Raw genomic sequence first — 17,960 nt, 5'->3', positions numbered from 1 at the left:
AAGGTACCCCTGCCCGTATGGGCCAGTCTTGACAGACTCTAGGGTTGTGCGCCCATCTCACTCAAGAGGCCGGGGGCCAGCGCTGTCCGAAGACACTTCCGGGGCACGTGGCCAGCGTGACATCGCTGCTCTGGCGAGCCAGAGCCACACACGGAACGCCGTTTACCTTCCCGCTAGTAAGCGGTCCCTATTTATCTACTTGCACCCAGGGGTGCTTTCGAACTGCTAGGTTGGCAGACGCTGGGACCGAGCAACGGGAGCGCACCCCGCCGCGGGGATTCGAACCGCAGACCTTTCGATCGGCAAGCCCTAGGTGCTGAGGCTTTTACCCACAGTGCACCCACGTCCCTAAGTCTTTATCATAGCAAGATTCATTTCCCCAGGCCTTTTAAAACACCAGCCAACTTCTATTCTGTTCTGCACCCCTGATGCTTGCATACAGCTGAAGGATAGGATTACAAAATTCATAAATAAACACTGTGCTTAGGAGCATGACCTAAGTAGCTCCCCAGAAGCCAAATTCCACCACCAGCCTCCAATGCTGGATTAACACGCCCTGGAGCAGGGGTGTGTGACAAAGGGAGTTTTGCAAACTGCAGGTGTGAAGGTCTTAAGGAAATGAAGTAAGTTTTTTTTAAAATATAAAACCCACACACATTCCTATGTGTGATGGCCTGGGATTCGGACTCGGAGGCTGAACCCGAGGAATCCCAGCCTGCACAGGAGTCCCCACCTCCAGAACCAGCTGAGCCAGGGCTGGGGCATGAGCCTGAAGGGTCCTCACCTGTGCTGGATCCTCAGGTGCAGGCACCAGCTGAGTCTGCTCTGGCTCCTGAGGTGATGGAGGACCCATTGCCTGCAGGTGCTCCACTCTCAGCCCCGTCAGGGGAAGCTAAGGTTGCCTCTGGGTCCGGTAACCCTCCAACCTCTCCTGAGCTGCAGAGGCTCAGGGCACAGAGGCGGAGGGAACTGAGTTCTCGCAGGAGGAGTGCTCACCTCCAGGCCAGGAGAGGCGAGTCACCAGAGGATCGGGGCCGCCCTATGCCTCGGGGCAGATAAAAGCCAGCCAGCCCCAGTCCCAAGTTGCGGGAGCAACGTTGTTGGTAGCCTGTTCCTGCCTGCACCCTGTCCTGCTCTTCTGCCAGAGTTCCTAACCTCACCCAACTCCCTGCCTTGGACCTAGCTTCAGCTTTGACGGACAGCCTCCATACCACACCCTTGACCTCGGACTGAACTCTGACCTCGCCTCATGGTTAACCCTCAGGACCAGCACACTATGTCACAGCAAAGAGGGTGAATTCAGAGGTGTACCCAGATTCCCATGTTCCCCTGGCAAGGAGCTGTATTGTCCCCGACTGCCCCACCAACCCTTTTGCCCTTGGCAATTGCCAGCTCTCTCTGCCTTTCTTTGCGATTTTTGCACGCCTCTGGGTCTGTACCCTTGGCAGGGGCCAACCTAGCCAACCCCTAGGGACACCACTGAGTGAGGGCATACAGGCTCTGAATGGCTATCAGCGTAGAGAATTGATGTGCTCTTATAGTAACGGCTAACAGTTTGACCAATGGGCTTACTTCATCCATAAACCTACCAGAGAATGAATGAGATGTCTGAGGCAAACCATTGTCTCTCAACTTCACCCCTGTCATCTGAAAGGAAGGGATATGAGCAGGGATCTTCCACAGCTGGATAGCTCGGTCGGTACAGCATGAGACTCTTAAATCTCGGGGTCATGGACCTGAGGTCTATGTTGGGCAAAAGATTCCTGCGTTGCAGGGAATTGAACTAGAATCGGGGGGTCAGCAAACTTTTTCAGCAGGAGGCCGAGCCACTGTCCCTCAGACCTTGTGGGAAGCCGGACTATATTTTGGAGAAAAAAATAAACGAATTCCTATGCCCCACAAACAGTGGCGTAGCGTGGGGGGCAGGGGGGGCCGGCCGCACCGGTCGCAACATCTGGGGGGGGCACGCTCGCACTCGCAGCTCTCTGCCGCTACCTGGCTCACTCTCACTGCAGTGCTGGCTGTGCGAATCCGATCCGAGCCGCTGGGTCGCCGCCCACTGTGGAGGGGAGGGTGTCAGGCGTGCGGTGCGGTGCGGAGAGAGAGTGAGGGACTATCTGGGGGAGGGACAGTGCAGCGCGGGGGGGGGGGCAAATTACTTGCCTTGCCCCGGGTGCTGACAACTCACGCTATGCCACTGCCCACAAATAACCCAGAGATGCATTTTAAATAAAAGAAAACATTCTACTCATGTAAAAACATGCTGATTCCTGGACCGACCGTGGGCCGGATTTAGAAGGTGATTGGGCTGGATCCGACCCCTGGGCCTTAGTCTGCCTACCCATGGACTAGAATTCAGCCTTTCTCAACCTGTGGGTCCCCAGATGTTGTTGGACTACAGCTCCCATCACCCCTAGCTAGCAAGGGATGATGGGAGTTGTAGTCCAACAACATCTGGAGACCCACAGGTTGAGAACCACTGGACTAGATGGTCCTTGGGCCCTCTTCCAACTCTATGATTCTATTTTTCTAGACAGGCTTGCTGTAAGGATTACAGAGATTGACGTGTGTGGGCTCTGAGAAAGAACTGAAAGAAAGCTGGGAAGTATACCGGTAGTTCTTTAGCATTCAGCATTGGTGATGCCTTATGCCCTTTCTTTTGAGAGCACACCACAGTTACACAGAACGTAAGCAATGCTTCTTATTTGCTGCCACCACAATTCCAGAGACCTTGAAAGAACAGATGTTACTAACTCCACAATATTTTGAGGTGGGTGGGGGGGAAGAGGGTGCATGCAGTCCCACAGCTAAGAATGCCACACTGTGGGTCTTCTCCAACCCAAATTCTGAGCCCGCCCCAGCTGCCAGCAGCTGCATTCCTTGCTTCCCTGGGGCCCAAGAGTTGCATGAACTCATCCTTTAAATGTTCTCTTAACATACTTGCTTGCATATGAATAGTGTACGCAGCACTCTGCTCTGTAATAAATGGCCCTTCTGAGAGATTTCACAAGCTGGGGAAATTTAAGCCAAGATCAAAGCTATGGGCCTTGTCTTGATGCACTTGTATGAGTCCCCATTAGCATTAGCAAATAAAAGGCAGAAATGCAAATCTGAGCGCCACCACTTTCACCAAAATGAAATAGGGAATAAGGACCCTAATCAGTAACAAACTGACTGCTTCTGATAATAGAATGCTGCAGCAAACAGAATTGTTTTTCCTCCTCTTCTGCATTTGCGGTTTCCTCTTAAAAACCTCATATTTATAAGCTTATTGTCTAGATTGGGTGGAAGGAAGGAAGGCTATTGCATTTGTATATATGATGTCTGCTCAGCTGAATTTTTCCTACCGGTGTAGAACGCGACCAGGCAAAATTGCAGAAATGGTGCTGAATCTACATGGAACACTATATTTTAAACCATGGGTAGGCAAACTAAGGCCCGGGGGCTGGATCTGACCCAATCGCTTTCTATATCCGGCCCGCGAATGGTCCAGGAATCAGCGTGTTTTTACATGAGTAGAATGTGTCCTTTTATTTAAAATGCACCTCTGGGTTATTTGTGGGGCCTGCCTGGTGTTTTTACATGAGTAGAATGTGTCCTTTTATTTAAAATGCACCTCTGGGTTATTTGTGGGGCCTGCCTGGTGTTTTTACATGAGTAGAATGTGTGTTTTTATTTAAAATGCATCTCTGAGTTATTTGTGGGGCATAGGAATTCATTCATCCCCCCCCCCCAAATATAGTCTGGTCCCTCACAAGGTCTGAGGGACAGTGGAAAAAGTTTGCTGAAAAAGTTTGCTGAACCCTGTTTTAAACAGTGCCAATCTCCAATGGGGACCACACAATGACTGACTAGTGCAAATATATTATGCAATATCGTATTCTAACTGTATGAATGAGTTAGAAAAATCTTGTTTTAAATCAGAAAAATGTCACTAAAATACCCCCCTCCCGGTTTCATGTATAATAATAATAATAATAATAATAATAATAATTTATTATTTGTACCCCGCCCATCTGGCTGGGTTTCCCCAGCCACTCTGGGCGGCTTCCATAGAAACAAAAAATACAGTAAAATATCACAGATTAAAAACTTCCCTGAACAGGGCTGCCTTAAGATGTCTTCTAAATGTCAGGTAGTTATTTATCGCTTTGACATCTGATGGGAGGGCGTTCCACAGGGCGGGCGCCACTACCGAGAAGGCCCTCTGCCTGGTTCCCTGTAGCTTTGCTTCTCGCAATGAGGGAACCGCCAGAAGGCCCTTGGAGCTGGACCTCAGTGTCCGGGCAGAATGATGGGGGTGGAGACGCTCCTTCAGGTATACTGGGCCAAGGCTGTTTAGGGCTTTAAAGGTCAACACCAGCACTTTGAATTGTGCTCGGAAACGTACTGGGAGCCAATGTAGGTCTTTCTTTTTTTTTTTTAAGTAATTTTTATTTTTCCACATAAAAAACAAACATAACAATAACATAAACAAAAATAATAACAAACATATAAAATGGACCTCCCCATACCACCCCTTTTCTGCATCCTTATTTCAGATTTTTCAGCAACTTTTTAGTCAAACAATGTATACCTTTTTTTCCATCAGTTAAATTTTCTTTAACTTAGTATTAACAGCTGTAGCTCTTTACCTCTTATTGCCCTGAACCTTAGTTTTCATCCAAATTACAACGATTTTTAAGATATTCTTTAAATTTACTCCAATCTTCTTCCACCGCCTCCTTCCCCCGGTCTCGAATTCTGCCAGTCATCTCCGCCAATCCCATATAATCGATCACCTTCGACTGCCATTCTTCCAGCGTGGGTAGTTCTTGCGTTTTCCAATACTTTGCTAGGAGAATTCTTGCTGCTGTTGTGGCGTACATAAAAAATGTCTTGTCCTTCCTTGACACCATTTGGCCCACCATGCCCAAGAGAAAAGCTTCTGGTTTCTTGAAAAAGGTTCTCTTGAGAACTTTCTTAATTTCATTATAGATCATTTCCCAGAATGCCTTAATCTTCGGGCAGGTCCACCAAAGGTGAAAGAAGGTTCCCTCAGTTTCATTACATTTCCAGCATTTGTTACTGGGCAAATGATAAATCTTCGCTAACTTAGCAGGAGTCATGTACCACCTGTAGATCATTTTCATAATGTTTTCTCTTAAGGCATTACATGCCGTAAATTTAACACCAGTGGTGCACAACTGCTCCCAGTCAGCAAGCTCAATATCATGTCCAATATCTTGTGCCCATTTAATCATACTAGACTTCACCATTTCATCTTGAGTATTCCACTTCAGCAACAAATTATACATCCTTGATAGGTTTTTAGTATTGGGTTCTAACAATTCTGTTTCTAGTTTGGATCTCTCCATCTGGAAGCCTATCTTTCTGTCCTGTTTAAATGCTTCATTTATTTGTCTATAATGTAGCCAATCTCTCACCTTGTCTTTCAACTCCTCAAAACTTTTCAGTTTCAGTTGTTCACCATCCTGTACTATAATTTCAGAATATTTAGGCCAATGTGGCCCCATATTCAATTTTTTCACCTCTTTGGCTTCCATAGGTGACAACCACCTGGGGGTTTTACTTTCAAGTAAATCTTTATATCGAATCCAAACATTGTACAAAGCTTTCCTGACAACATGATTTTTGAAACCTTTATGAGATTTTACCTTATCATACCATAGATATGCATGCCAACCAAATCTATTATCAAATCCTTCAAGATCCAAGATGTCTGCATTCTCGAGGCGCAGCCATTCTTTCAACCAGCAGAATGCTGCTGATTCATAGTACAGTTTTAAGTCTGGCAGGGCAAAGCCTCCTCTATCTTTAGCATCTGTTAAAATCTTAAATTTTATTCTAGGCTTTTTGCCCTGCCAGACAAACTTGGATATGTCTTTCTGCCACCTCTTGAAACAATCCATCTTGTCTATTATTTGTAAAGTCTGAAACAAAAATAACATTCTAGGCAATACATTCATTTTGATAACGGCGATTCTTCCTAACAGAGAAAGTTTCAATCCTGACCATGTGTCTAGATCTTTCTTAACTTCTGACCAACATTTATCATAGTTGTCTTTAAATAGATTCACGTTTTTCGATGTCAGATTTACCCCCAAATATTTAAGTTTTTTTGCTAACCCCAAACCAGTTTCTTTTTGGAATGCCTCTTTTTCCTCATTTGTTAGATTTTTCTCCAGCACTTTAGTTTTTTGTTTATTCAATTTAAATCCTGCAACTTGACCAAATATTTCTATCAGTTCTAAAACTCTTTTTGTACTAGTGTTCGGCTGCTGTAATGTTAAGACTAAGTCATCTGCAAATGCTCTTAACTTATACTCTTTCGCTCCGAACTGAATTCCTTTTACCAACTGGTCCTTTCTAATCATGTTTAACAATATCTCCAAGACTGAAATAAAAAGTAAGGGAGAAATGGGGCATCCTTGTCGTGTTCCTTTCTCTATAGCTATCTCTTCAGTTACCACATTATTCACAATTAGTTTTGCCTTCTGTTTAGAATATATTGCACTTATACCATTTTCAAAACCTTGGCCTACCCCCATCCCCTGGAGATTCTTTTTCATAAAGCTCCAACAAATGTTGTCAAAGGCTTTCTCCGCGTCCACAAAAATCAATACTGCTTTTCTATTAATGTTTGTTTCCAATAACTCCACAATGTCAATTATATTCCTTACATTGTCCGACATGTGTCTTCCCGGGAGAAAGCCAGCTTGATCTTTATGAATCTCACCTATCAACACTTTCTTAAGTCTTTTTGCTAAAATGTCTGCAAATATTTTGTAATCCACATTTAAAAGTGAGATCGGGCGGTAGTTTTTAACCTGGTTCTTTTCAGTCTCAGTTTTTGGTATAAGTGATATAAAAGCCTCTCTCCACGATTCAGGTGCCCCCTTCCCTTCCAGTATCTCATTGCATACTTCTTTCAATGGTTGTACTAGACAGTCTTTCAAAACCTTGTAATATTTAGCCGTCAGGCCATCTGGTCCTGGAGATTTTCCCAATTGTGTCTTTTGAATGGCTTCCTCTATTTCTTGTTCTGTTATTTTTGGTTCAAAATCAGCCTGTTCTGTTCCGAGATTTTTGGTAGTCCATAATTTTCCAAAAATTCATCTATCTCTTGTTCCTTCACAGGCCCTTGTGAATATAATTTCCTGAAATAACTTTGAAAACAGTTACTTATCTCATTCGGCTTACATATACTCCTTCCATCCTCCTCCAGACAAGTAACAGTGTTCAGTTTCTGTCTTTTTTTCAATTGCCATGCAAGAAGCTTCCCACATTTATCTGCTGATTCAAATGTCCTCTGTCTCATTTGTTTAATTTTCCATTCTATCTCTTGGTTTGTAAGTTCCATATACTGCATCTGATAATATTTTATTTCTCTCAATATTTCATGAGACTTTGGATTGGACCTCAATTTCTTTTCTCCTTCCTTCATCTTTTCCAGAATTCTACTTTTCCTTTCATTTTGTTTTTTCTTCTTAATTGAATTCTGTTGTATCAGGAAGCCTCGCATCACGGCTTTACTTGCGTCCCAAATTATTCTTTTTTCAACTTTTGTTCTTAAGTTAATCTCAAAATAATCTTTCAATGTCCTTAGGGCCTTTTCACAAATTTGTTCATCTCTAAATAGGAAGTCATTCATTCTCCACCTAAAGGATCCAGTTGTTGTCAATTTCATTTCCATCTTCACTGCGTTATGGTCGGAGCAGGTTTTTGGGCAGATTTCCACTTTTTTTATCTTTGCAGCCATCACACTAGATACCCAGATTTGGTCGATTCTTGTCCATGTCATTTTAGATTCCGAGAAAAAAGTTCCCTCTCTTTCGAGAGGGTTTCTAGTCCTCCAAATATCTATTAGGTCCATATTTTCTGTCATCTCAAAAAAGATCTTTGGTAATCTACCTTCTTTAGAGATCATTTGTCTTTGTGCTTTATCCATATTTGTAGAGACCACTCCATTCATGTCCCCCATCATTATTATTTTGCAGTCGAGATAGTCCATCAAAGTCCCATGCAACTTCTTAAAAAATTCTGCCTTCCCGTCATTTGGCGCGTATACTCCAACAACCAAATACTTTTCTCCTTGAATCTGTACTTCAATTGCCAAATATCTTCCTTCTTCATCTTTAAATTTGATTTTTGGATCCAATTTTTCTTTTGCATAAATCACAACTCCTCTCTTTTTGACTTTGTCAGAAGATATAAATTCTTGTCCTACTCTTTTATTCACGAGCAATTTTCTATGTGTCCTGATTATATGAGTTTCCTGTAGACATATCAAATCCAATTGCTCTTTTTTCAAGATATGAAAAACTTGACGTCTTTTTCGGGGATGGTTCAAACCATTACAATTCCAACTAAGAAGTTGCAGTGACATCTTGATTATTAAGCGTTTGTCCCTCCGACTGCCCCAAGTTTGTCTTCTTCTTCAGTTGTTGATTGTGGTAGGCCGTATGATAAGTTTGCTATATCCACTGGTTCTCCCCCTTCTGCTGTTAGTCCTTGTGCCGTTCCTTTCTGCAGGTCCTCCAAATTTCTCTCCAAGAAATCTTCTTTCTCCTGTACTGTTCTTATTCTCACCTTCTTCCCTTTATAGTTAAAGGACAATCCCTGTGGGAACTCCCACCTGAAAGGTATGTAATTTTTCCTCAGCAAATTGGCAAGATCTCTATAAAAGGTTCTCACTTCCAAGATGTATCTAGGAATATCTTTAAAAATCAGAGCTTGAGTGTTCTCAATGACCAAAGCTTTTTGGTAATGCAGGTTCAATATCTTATCTCTCTCCTGCTTGGTTCTTAGGGTAATCAGACAATCCCTTGCCCTTTTAACTTGTTTTCTGCCAAGTCTGAAAGCCGTTGTTATTTCTATTTCATCATCTTCCAAATCCTCTCGCCAATTTTCCAAAATTGCCTCTGTGAGGAATTCCTTCAGGTCGTCCCCTTCGTTCTCTGGAACTTGCCTTAGTTTCAAATTTCGTTCTTTCCTCTGTAATTCCAATAGGGAGAGAGCTGCCTCATGCTCATTCACTTTTTTCTCAATCGGCGCAAGTTTCCCCTGTGTCTCTTCTGCAATTGCCTTCGCACTCGTAGCAATTTTCCTAGTTTCTGTAGATTCCTGAATCAGTCTATTAATAGATTCCGTATTAGTTGTCACAGATGTAGTATTCAAGTCCAGTCTCACTGTCAATTCTGTCAATTTTTTTGTATTTTCTGTGGATTGCTTTGTTAAAGCCTCAAGGGATTGATTAATTTTCAGTAGTGCCTGTGTCATAGAATCCATTGATGCAGCTGTTGAGCTTTCTGGTGCCGGCACTGTTTGGCCAGAAATTGAGGCTCTTTTCTTTTGTGTTACCTTAGTTTTAGATCTGGTTCTTATCTCCTCAGCTGTGCCGCTCATGTCCCAAGGTCGTTCTCACAGGAAAAACTCGCGATGGAAAATCCCACTGTTAGTCACACTTTTCCCCTCTTGATCCTCAAGAGGGAGCAATTAACAATGTCCAAATTCGGGGAAACAAAGAAACAGGAAGCCAAATGTGAAAAGTCCGAAGTCCGCCATTAAAGTTATTAAAAACACTTTTCCTCTGATGGATTTAATTAATCAGTTTCACTAATAAAGTCCCCTTCAAGTTCTACAACTTTATCCAACTTTCCGACTTTTTAATGATGCTCTTAAAAGACCCATTCCTCCCGGTGTTCACTCCTGGCAGGTCGTCCCGGGGGAGTCAGGGCGATGGGAAACCTTGTTTCCTTTTCAAATTAAAGAGTATCTTCACAAGACTGTCTTTCCCCCCCTTCTCTTGCCGATCGGGGGGGAAGGATACATTTGACAGGTCAGGGTTAAAAGTTCAACTGTAACTTTCTTGCAACTGCAGCGAGGTCTGACGTTGCTTTAGATTTCTGCAGTCCGGGGGGGGCAGACTTCCTTATTTTATGCCGTCCCGTTTTCAGCCAAATTTTTTAAAATTTTGTTGTACCGTCTTTTTTCCGCTCTTACTCACGGGTGTTCAGTCCGAATTTTCTTTTCAGGAAGGAATCGACGCTCTCCGCTTATGGCGACGCGGCTTCACTCTGCGAGCTGGGTTGCGACTCTCAGCACCGCGCTCACACCCGATGCCGCTACGGAGCCTTTAAAAAGGCTCTTTCGCAATACCGGGGGGCGCAAAAGGTGCCCGCCGAGTCTCCTTGTTCACAGGCTTCAGCGCCTGTGATTTTAGGGGTCCCCCGCTCGCCGTAGCGGGTCAGACCCGAACTCACAGAGCAGTCCTGCCTCGGAGCTCGAGGCAAGGACCGCCATTAAGCGCTGGCGCCGACCGGAAGTCCTGGCGCCGACCGGAAGTCGCCAATGTAGGTCTTTCAAGACCGGTGTTATATGGTCTCGGCGGCCGCCCCCAGTCACCAGTCTAGCTGCCGCATTCTGGATTAGTTGTAGTTTCCGAGTCACCTTCAAAGGTAGCCCCACGTAGAGCGCATTGCAGTAGTCCAAGCGGGAGATAACCAGAGCATGCACCACTCTGGCGAGACAGTCCGCGGGCAGGTAGGGTCTCAGCCTGCGTACCAGGTGGAGTTGGTAGACAGCTGCCCTGGATACGAAATTGACCTGCGCCTCCATGGACAGCTGTGAGTCCAAAATGACTCCCATATATCTGCATTACAGGTTTGTGTACCAGGTCTTTTAGACTTTATTCTATGTTGCTAATACAGTGGTACCTCGGGTTAAGTACTTAAATTTGTTCCGGAGGTCCGTTCTTAACCTGAAACTGTTCTTAACCTGAAACACCACTTTAGCTAATGGGGCCACCTGCTGCCGCTGCGCCGCTGGAGCACGATTTCTGTTCTTATCCTGAAGCAAAGTTCTTAACCTGAAGCACTATTTCTGGGTTAGAGGAGTCTGTAACCTGAAGCGTATGTAACCTGAAGCGTATATAACCCAAGGTACCACTGTACTTCACACAGATAAGACACAAACAATTAGGCACTATGCACACAACATTTGTTTATGTGCAATATAAATGCTGTAAACAAACAAACAAACAACAAACCCCAAAGGCCTGGAAGTCAGATTGTCTGCCTGCAAAGTCCTGTATTATGACCTCAAATTCATGGACACTCAGAGGTAAATAAAAAATTCTTTCATCATGGTCAGAGGCACTCTGTCATTTTCTTCAAAAACAGTATGTCAGCTTCCAAAATTGAAAACTGGCACACAAATCAGGTTCTAAACCCAAACTCACGTTTGATCCTAAATCTTAAACTTTTGAGGCTAACAAGCTGGGGAAGCAATGGTAGAGGAACTGGTGACAGTTAAGCTTTTGGTTCCAATGCAATAAACAAACTTGCAGGTCTGCCTTGTGAAGTCCTTTCCATGTCATAGGGAAACAAAAGACAGCCAGAGCATTAGACAAGGTTTTAGCTTTTGTTTACCTCAACCTGATAAACCTTGATCGTCTCTGTTTCCTGCCTTTGATTGCTTTGTTCTCATCTTTCCTGCTAAGAGTTTACAAAACAGCAGCTAGTGAACAGGAAGATAAGAAGCGTACCTATTTGTTTAATAACATCAAGGAGGGAAAAACTGCTGGTTCATATATTTTGTTGTTAAGTTGCTCAAAAGGATCAAAATACCAATTAACTAGCTGGCTTAGAAAAATCTTTGATATCCTCAGATTTACTGACATTTCAAAACTCTTGTTCATACTTGCCTAATGGCTTTTTTGATTAGGAACAAAGAAGTGCCAATCTGTTTAGCATTTGACCTGTTTTTCTCAAATGTTTTTATGTACCGTACTCACTACTTAGTGCCTAAAGCACTCAACTTAGTCTGGGCTAAAAATCAGATTGCTCTGCCATGGGCAAATGCTTCCAAGGTTATATTATTTTATTTATATTTTGCAAGGCGGCTTACAATGACAATAAAAGTACAACTAAGCACAAAAACTGGCTAAAATGAAAATAGAGCCATAGGCTTCAAAGTGTCTGCAGTTATTTTCTAGTACTTCTCATTCACATTCATGATGTCTGCATATTAATTATTTTTCAGTGAAGAACCCCAGAACCTCTTCAACTGTGTATTGTCGGATACATCACATTGAGAAGAATTGTTGGTACCATGCCTGCCAATTCCTGGTAAACTGCAAGGCTGACCTACATAAAGCAGACAATGCAGATTGAGAAATCTGACTGAAGATGGACTGATATCAGAAGACTGATATCAGATTAATCAAAATTTTAAAAATGGCATTTTCTGCTTTCTACATGCAGTGTAGAATTGACATGTATGGTCAGTTAAAACAACAGCAACAACCACAACATCCTAAAATGTAATACAACCTTAGCATCATTAAATTAAGAAGGTGGGCTTTTCTAAAAAATCATAGGATCATAGAATTGAAGAGTTGGAAGGGTCCCAGAGGGTCATCTAGTCCAACCCCCTGCAATGCAGGAATCTCAACTAAAGCATCCATGACATATGGCCATCCAACCTCTGCTTAGAAACCTCCAAGGAAGGAGAGTCCACAACCTCCCAAGGGAGTCTGTTCCACTGTCAAACAGCTCTTGCGGCCAGAAAGTTCTTCCTGATGTCTAGGCAGAATCTGCTTTCTTGTAAGTGGAATCCATTGGTTTGGATCTTACCCTCCAGAGCAAGAGAAAACAAGCTTGCTCCATCTTCCATGTGACAGCCTTTAAATATTTGAACATGGCTTTCAGATCTCCTCTCAATCTGCTCTTCTCCAAGCTAAACATATCAAGCTCCCTCAACAGTTCCTTTTAAGGCTAGGTTTCCAGGCCCTTGATCATCTTGGTCTCCTACCGCAGCTTGTCAATATCATTCTTAAACTGTGCACCAAGAACTGGACACAATACTCCAGGTGTGGTCTTAACAAGGCAGAACATTCTTGGCTCTGCTCAGCGCTCCCTTTAAAGAATATTTTTTTCTTGCATTCCCCCTCTAAAACTAGGTGCGTCTTATGGTCAGGTGTGAAAAATACGGTATTTACTTTGTAACTAAGTCTGCCTTCAGGGATCCAGCTGTGAACTGGTGACATGAGTAAACTTCTTTTGTATACTTTAAACAAGATTGTGGCATGTTTATTCTTTAAAGAGGGATGTAAGGGAACTTACTAGGAACCTAATAGTGAGGGGCTTACACAAACCTGCAACCAGCTATCCGCTGTGCATTTAAAAGGGGAATGTAAAACTCTGCCAAGTAAAGGAAATTGCTAGCGCAAGTTAGGAAGGATATTAATAAAGAATATATCCTCTCCTGACTCCCTGAACAGTCCTACAATTCTGAATGCTGCCGTCCCAGGAGCCATGTGATTCCCTCCTCCCAATTGTATAGATTAGAATGGAAGTTCCAGAGGTTCATGCATTCTGACATTACCCAAAACTATGCCGCTCACCTTGCCAACAAAGGTCCGTATAGTAAAAGCTATGGTTTTCCCAGTAGTGATGTATGGAAGTGAGAGCTGGACCATAAAGAAGGCTGATCGCCGAAGAATTGACGCTTTTGAATTATGGTGCTGGAGGAGACTCTTGAGAGTCCCATGGACTGCAAGAAGATCAAATGCATCCATTCTTAAGGAAATCAGCCCTGAGTACTCACTGGAAGGACAGATCGTGAAGCTGAGGCTCCAATACTTTGGCCACCTCATGAGAAGAGAAGACTCCCTGGAAAAGACCCTGATGTTGGGAAAGATGGAGGGCACAAGGAGAAGGGGACGACAGAGGACGAGATGGTTAGACAGTGTTCTCGAAGCTACAAACATGAATCTGACCAAACTGCGGGTGGCAGTGGAAAACAGGAGTGCCTGGCGTGCTCTGGTCCATGGGGTCACGAAGAGTCGGACACGACTGAACGACTAAACAACAACAACAACATGCCGCTCACCTTTTCACAAACTCATCAAAGAGAATGCGGTGAGAATACCCTTGCCGACGTATGTTGATCGTCTCCAGAATGCCAGTGTAGCGCAGCTGCACTAAAACTCTTTCTTGAGAAAACCTCAGGGCCTCTCGGTCATCGTTGGGTTTAATGCAGCGGACGAAATGAGGCTGCCCAACCACCATTTTGGACAACAGATCCATCAGGGAATACTGGGGAAACACAAGCAAAAATAATTAAAAAATGAGGCCCAACGATGCCCCCCCTTTTTTTAAAGGAATGAAATTCTAGCAGTCTGCTCATTCCAGTCACGTCGCATCTAAAAAGCAGTATTAACAAACTTGAAAGAGTTGGGAGGGGGAAAGATGCATAACACTGCAGATCAGATGTCCAAGGTGAATTAAAGTATTCCTTTTGAAAGCAGCCTCGTTCTCTCTCGTTTTCATCACCGAGTAAAGCAAAAGCTGCTGGAAAATGTTCTCTTTTAAAAATATCTTCTTTTAAGGCTGTAATACTATACACACTCACCTGGAGGTAAGTCTCACTGAACTCAGTGGGGCTTACGACTGAGTAGATAGGTACAGTGGTACCTCGGATTACAAACACCTTGGGTTACAAACACTTCGGGTTACAGTCTCCGCTAACCCAGAAGTAGTACCTCGGGTTAAGAATTTTACCTCAGGATGAGAACAGAAATCGTGCGCTGGTGGCGCTGTGGCAGCGGCAGTGGAAGGCCCCATTAGCTAAAGTGGTACCTCAGGTTAAGAACAGTTTCAGGTTAAGAATGGACCTCCGGAACAAATTAAGTTTGTAACCAGAGGTACCACTGTATATGATTGCATTGCCACTGAAAACCACTGATTTGGCAAAGTATCCCCATAACCATTCTTGCCCCTGCACTAAGCTCAACCGAGCTCTTTCCCAATGCTCACCTAACTCTCTTCAACTTTCCTTAAACAATGAGATCATTTCCTGAGCTGCCTTGTGCATCTACAGGAATCTCTTCAGGCTGGGACACTTATCTGCACTTCAGGGTCCCTGACACACTGCCAGCACTATATAAACGACAAAGTGGGGCTGGGGGTGTCAATAATGTTATATTGCACAATGCAGATTGCATACCCTGAAATAGGAAGCCACAGTTTGCCTCTTCATGTTGGTTGTTTCCTCAGGGTGCCTCATAATCTCCATGGTGTCCACCTGAAAGAACAAGCCAGAGACACACAATGTGTAGCGTCATTTACTACCTAATCCTCAGTATATGTTTCCTAAGATTGTTTCAGTTGTTTACTGGATCATCAAAGGCTCTGCACCCACCCTAAGTCCCCAAGTGTGGAAGGAGGTTTCTGACTCCAAGAGGAATTGTCTACTGGGCAACAACCAGGATGTGGTCAAAAGTTCTTGCCGCTTACCTCAGGTCCATGTCTCCTGTTAATGGACTCTGAGATAAACACGCCTCTCAGTGACACTTCATGGGTGTGTATCACAAAGAGATGACAACATTGCAGAGAGGTGTTCTCAGTAACTGCCTCCCTTTTCCCAGCTATGTAATAATTTATCTCTGGAGACTCATCAAAGTCACAGCCTGAAGACCTATTGAAAGCCCTTCTCTCAGCCACAGGGGAGAAAGAGAGGGAAGTATGCGTCTCCACCCCCATCGTTTAGCCCGGACATTGAGGTCCAGCTCCGAGGGCCTTCTGGTGGTTCCCTCACTGTGAGAAGTGATGTTGCAGGGAACCAGGCAGAGGGCCTTCTCGGTAGTTGCACCCTCCCATCAGATGTCAAGGAAATAAGCAACTGTCTGACTTTTAGAAGACATCTGAAGGCGATCCTGTTTAGGGAAGTTTTTAATGTTTGATTGTGTTTTTAATATTCTGTTGGGAGCCGCACAGAGTGGCTAGGGAATCCCAGCCAGATGGGCGGGGTATAAACAGACAGACAGACAGACAAACAAACAAACAAACAAACAAACACAACAACAATTATAATTCTATGTTGTGCATGTGACACAACCCCATGGTTTAGGGTGATGGTGAACCAATCTAAAACGTGTCGCTTCACAACTACAGTGGTACCTCAGGTTACATACGCTTCAGCTTACATACGCTTCAGGTTACAGACTCCGCTAACCCAGAAATAGTACCTCGGGTTAAGAACTTTGCTTCAGGATGAGAACAGAAATCGCGCAGCGGCAGAGGCGCGACAGCAGCGGGAGACCCCATTAGCTAAAGTGGTGCTTCAGGTTAAGAACAGACCTTCGGAATGAATTAAGTACATAACCAGAGCTACCACTGTACTCTAACCCATAGGTAGGCAACCATTTTGTACCAAGGGCCACCTGAGATGATGGGTGGTAGATTGGCGGCTGCATTTAGAAGTTTTTGAGGGTGACCCATCAGATCCCCCACCACCTCTCACACAGACACACGCAACCTGACACAGTCTCCCACAGACAGACACCCTCACGACCTGTGAATCACAAAGCACCCCCTTCACTCACAAACACCCCTAACCTTTGCCCCTCCTATCTTTCTGCATGCTGGGAACAGCATTCCTCAGCTCTTCTCAGCACCCACCAGTTAGGCAGCGGGAAGGAGAGAGGCATTGCAGTGGGATCACTCCTCCCTCTGCAGGGTTCAGGTGAAGACAAGGGAGGAAGCCTATAGGCTGCAGAGAAGTCAGCTGACGTCCACACTCAGCAGTCCACGGTGCATTAGCCCAGTTTAAAACTACAGTGGCACCTTGGTTTACGAACTTAATCCGTTCCGGAAGTCCGTTCTTAAACCAAAGCGTGTTTTCCCATAGCAGCGGGGGGCTCAATTTACAAATGGAATACACTCAACAGGAAGCGGAACATGTTCTTCTTCCAAGGCAAAGTTCACAAACCAAAACACCTACTTCCAGGCTTGCAGCCAGTGTGGTGTAGTGGTTAAGAGCGGTAGTCTCGTAATCTGGGGAACCGTCTCCGCTCCTCCACATGCAACTGCTGGGTGACCTTGGGCTAGTCACACTTCTTTGAAGTCTCTCAGCCCCACTCACCTCACAGAGTGTTTGTTGTGGGGGAGGAAGGGAAAGGAGAATGTTAGCCGCTTTGAGACTCCTTAAAGGGAGTGAAAGGCGGGATATCAAATCCAAACTCTTCTTCTTCTGCAGCGTTCTTAATCCAAGTTGTTCATAAACTAAGCTGTTCTTAAACCAAGGTACCACTGTATGCACTTCCAGAAGCAACACAAAAATGAACATGGGTCTCAGCAGTGATTGACGTGTTGCAGGCAGCCATGATAAGCATGTAGTCAGCTATCACTGCAGTCACCACATCACCCTTGTCACTGAACACAAAACAGTATTTCCCTTTTTAAATTACTTTCTTCTTCATTACTTCACGTCTCTAGTTGGTTCATGCCGCCAAATCGCGAGCGCTCTCCATTAAAACAAAGCAAAAACCTTTTTGTGTGTGTTCAACATAGTATACGGGTAACAAGTATATTGTTCATTACGCGTCTTACCTTAATTACTCTGTCACTACAGCTGTTCTTTATTTTATTTTATTATTTTTTACAAAAAAGAATCAAAGCTGACGTTGTGAATTAAAAATATCGCCCCCCCTAGTTAGTAATCAAAAGCAGCTTTGTGCTGTTGTATCACATAGTTCGACACAATTAGAGAAAACAATCTGCCCTCTGTTCGCATGGTGCAATAGAAACATTTTAGTGCGTACACACACACACAAATGCTCTGTGGCAGTTCACCATCTGCTGTGAACAGGTGGCATTTGTGTATTAAACTAAGAACATTTGAACCAGAGAATAGCAGCTTTTGCACCTGCGTTATAAAGCAGTGGCCTTCAGATCGCGCAGTGTGTTTCTTACTCCTGATCAAGGCTGATATTTTCAAAGGGGATGCAAGCAGAGGCAGAGAAAGGACTGCTGTTCCCAAGATAGCAATCGTGTGGCCTTACCTTGAGGAGATACTTGGGAGACTGCATGCAAAACAGAAAGGAGAAGAAAGAAATGCTAAGCGGCATCACAAGCAGATACAGGCAGAAGAGGGTGGGAGGGAAAACAGGCTTT

At 44.2% G+C, this 17,960-nt stretch overlaps 1 protein-coding gene across 1 annotated transcript in view; it reads right to left on the bottom strand.

The window, feature by feature from the left end:
• Positions 1 to 17,960, bottom strand: part of MYO3B (myosin IIIB) — a 288,698-nt gene that overhangs the window by 94,192 nt on the left and 176,546 nt on the right. The window contains exons 25-27 of the mRNA XM_083405794.1: positions 17,849 to 17,869; positions 15,013 to 15,090; positions 13,897 to 14,102 (exon numbers count right to left, since the gene is read on the bottom strand). Of these exons, the coding sequence (XP_083261920.1) occupies positions 13,897 to 14,102; positions 15,013 to 15,090; positions 17,849 to 17,869 (305 nt within the window). The remainder of the gene's footprint in view (positions 1 to 13,896; positions 14,103 to 15,012; positions 15,091 to 17,848; positions 17,870 to 17,960) is intronic.

Source organism: Podarcis tiliguerta, assembly GCF_965153285.1.
Source record: "Podarcis tiliguerta genome assembly, chromosome: 1".
NCBI lineage: Eukaryota > Metazoa > Chordata > Lepidosauria > Squamata > Lacertidae > Podarcis > Podarcis tiliguerta.
Note: the sequence above shows the minus strand (reverse complement) of the source record. Positions and strands in the feature narration are given on the sequence as shown.